Here is a 296-nt window from a genome sequence, read left to right as displayed (position 1 = left end):
ACTGCCGCGCCCCGCCACAGGTGATCCAGGCGTGCCGGAGCGTGGATTTCTGGCTAAAACTGGGAATTTCCACTGGGACATGCATGGCTGTCTTGCTGGCCGCGCTCGCCGCTTATTTCTGGAAAAAGACTCAAAAGTGAGCAATTGGCGGCGGGCTTTGGGGACACGGGGGCTAGCACTGTCACGGGGGGGTGATGGCACCGCCTGCATTCCCAGGTTGGAATACAAATATTCCAAGCTGGTGATGAACGCGGCGGCCCGGGAGAGCGAGGCGACGTCTCCCGACAGCTGCGCCA

At 61.1% G+C, this 296-nt stretch overlaps 1 protein-coding gene across 1 annotated transcript in view; it reads left to right on the top strand.

Annotated features, from left to right (window-relative positions):
* Positions 1-296, top strand: part of KIAA1324 (KIAA1324 ortholog) — an 11,708-nt gene that overhangs the window by 10,814 nt on the left and 598 nt on the right. The window contains exons 18-19 of the mRNA XM_017735504.1: positions 3-136; positions 217-292. Of these exons, the coding sequence (XP_017590993.1) occupies positions 3-136; positions 217-292 (210 nt within the window). The remainder of the gene's footprint in view (positions 1-2; positions 137-216; positions 293-296) is intronic.

The sequence above is a fragment of the Corvus brachyrhynchos genome, unplaced genomic scaffold, assembly GCF_000691975.1.
Source record: "Corvus brachyrhynchos isolate BGI_N302 unplaced genomic scaffold, ASM69197v1 scaffold555, whole genome shotgun sequence".
NCBI classification, from domain to species: domain Eukaryota; kingdom Metazoa; phylum Chordata; class Aves; order Passeriformes; family Corvidae; genus Corvus; species Corvus brachyrhynchos.
This window is presented reverse-complemented; position numbering and strand designations above follow the sequence as displayed.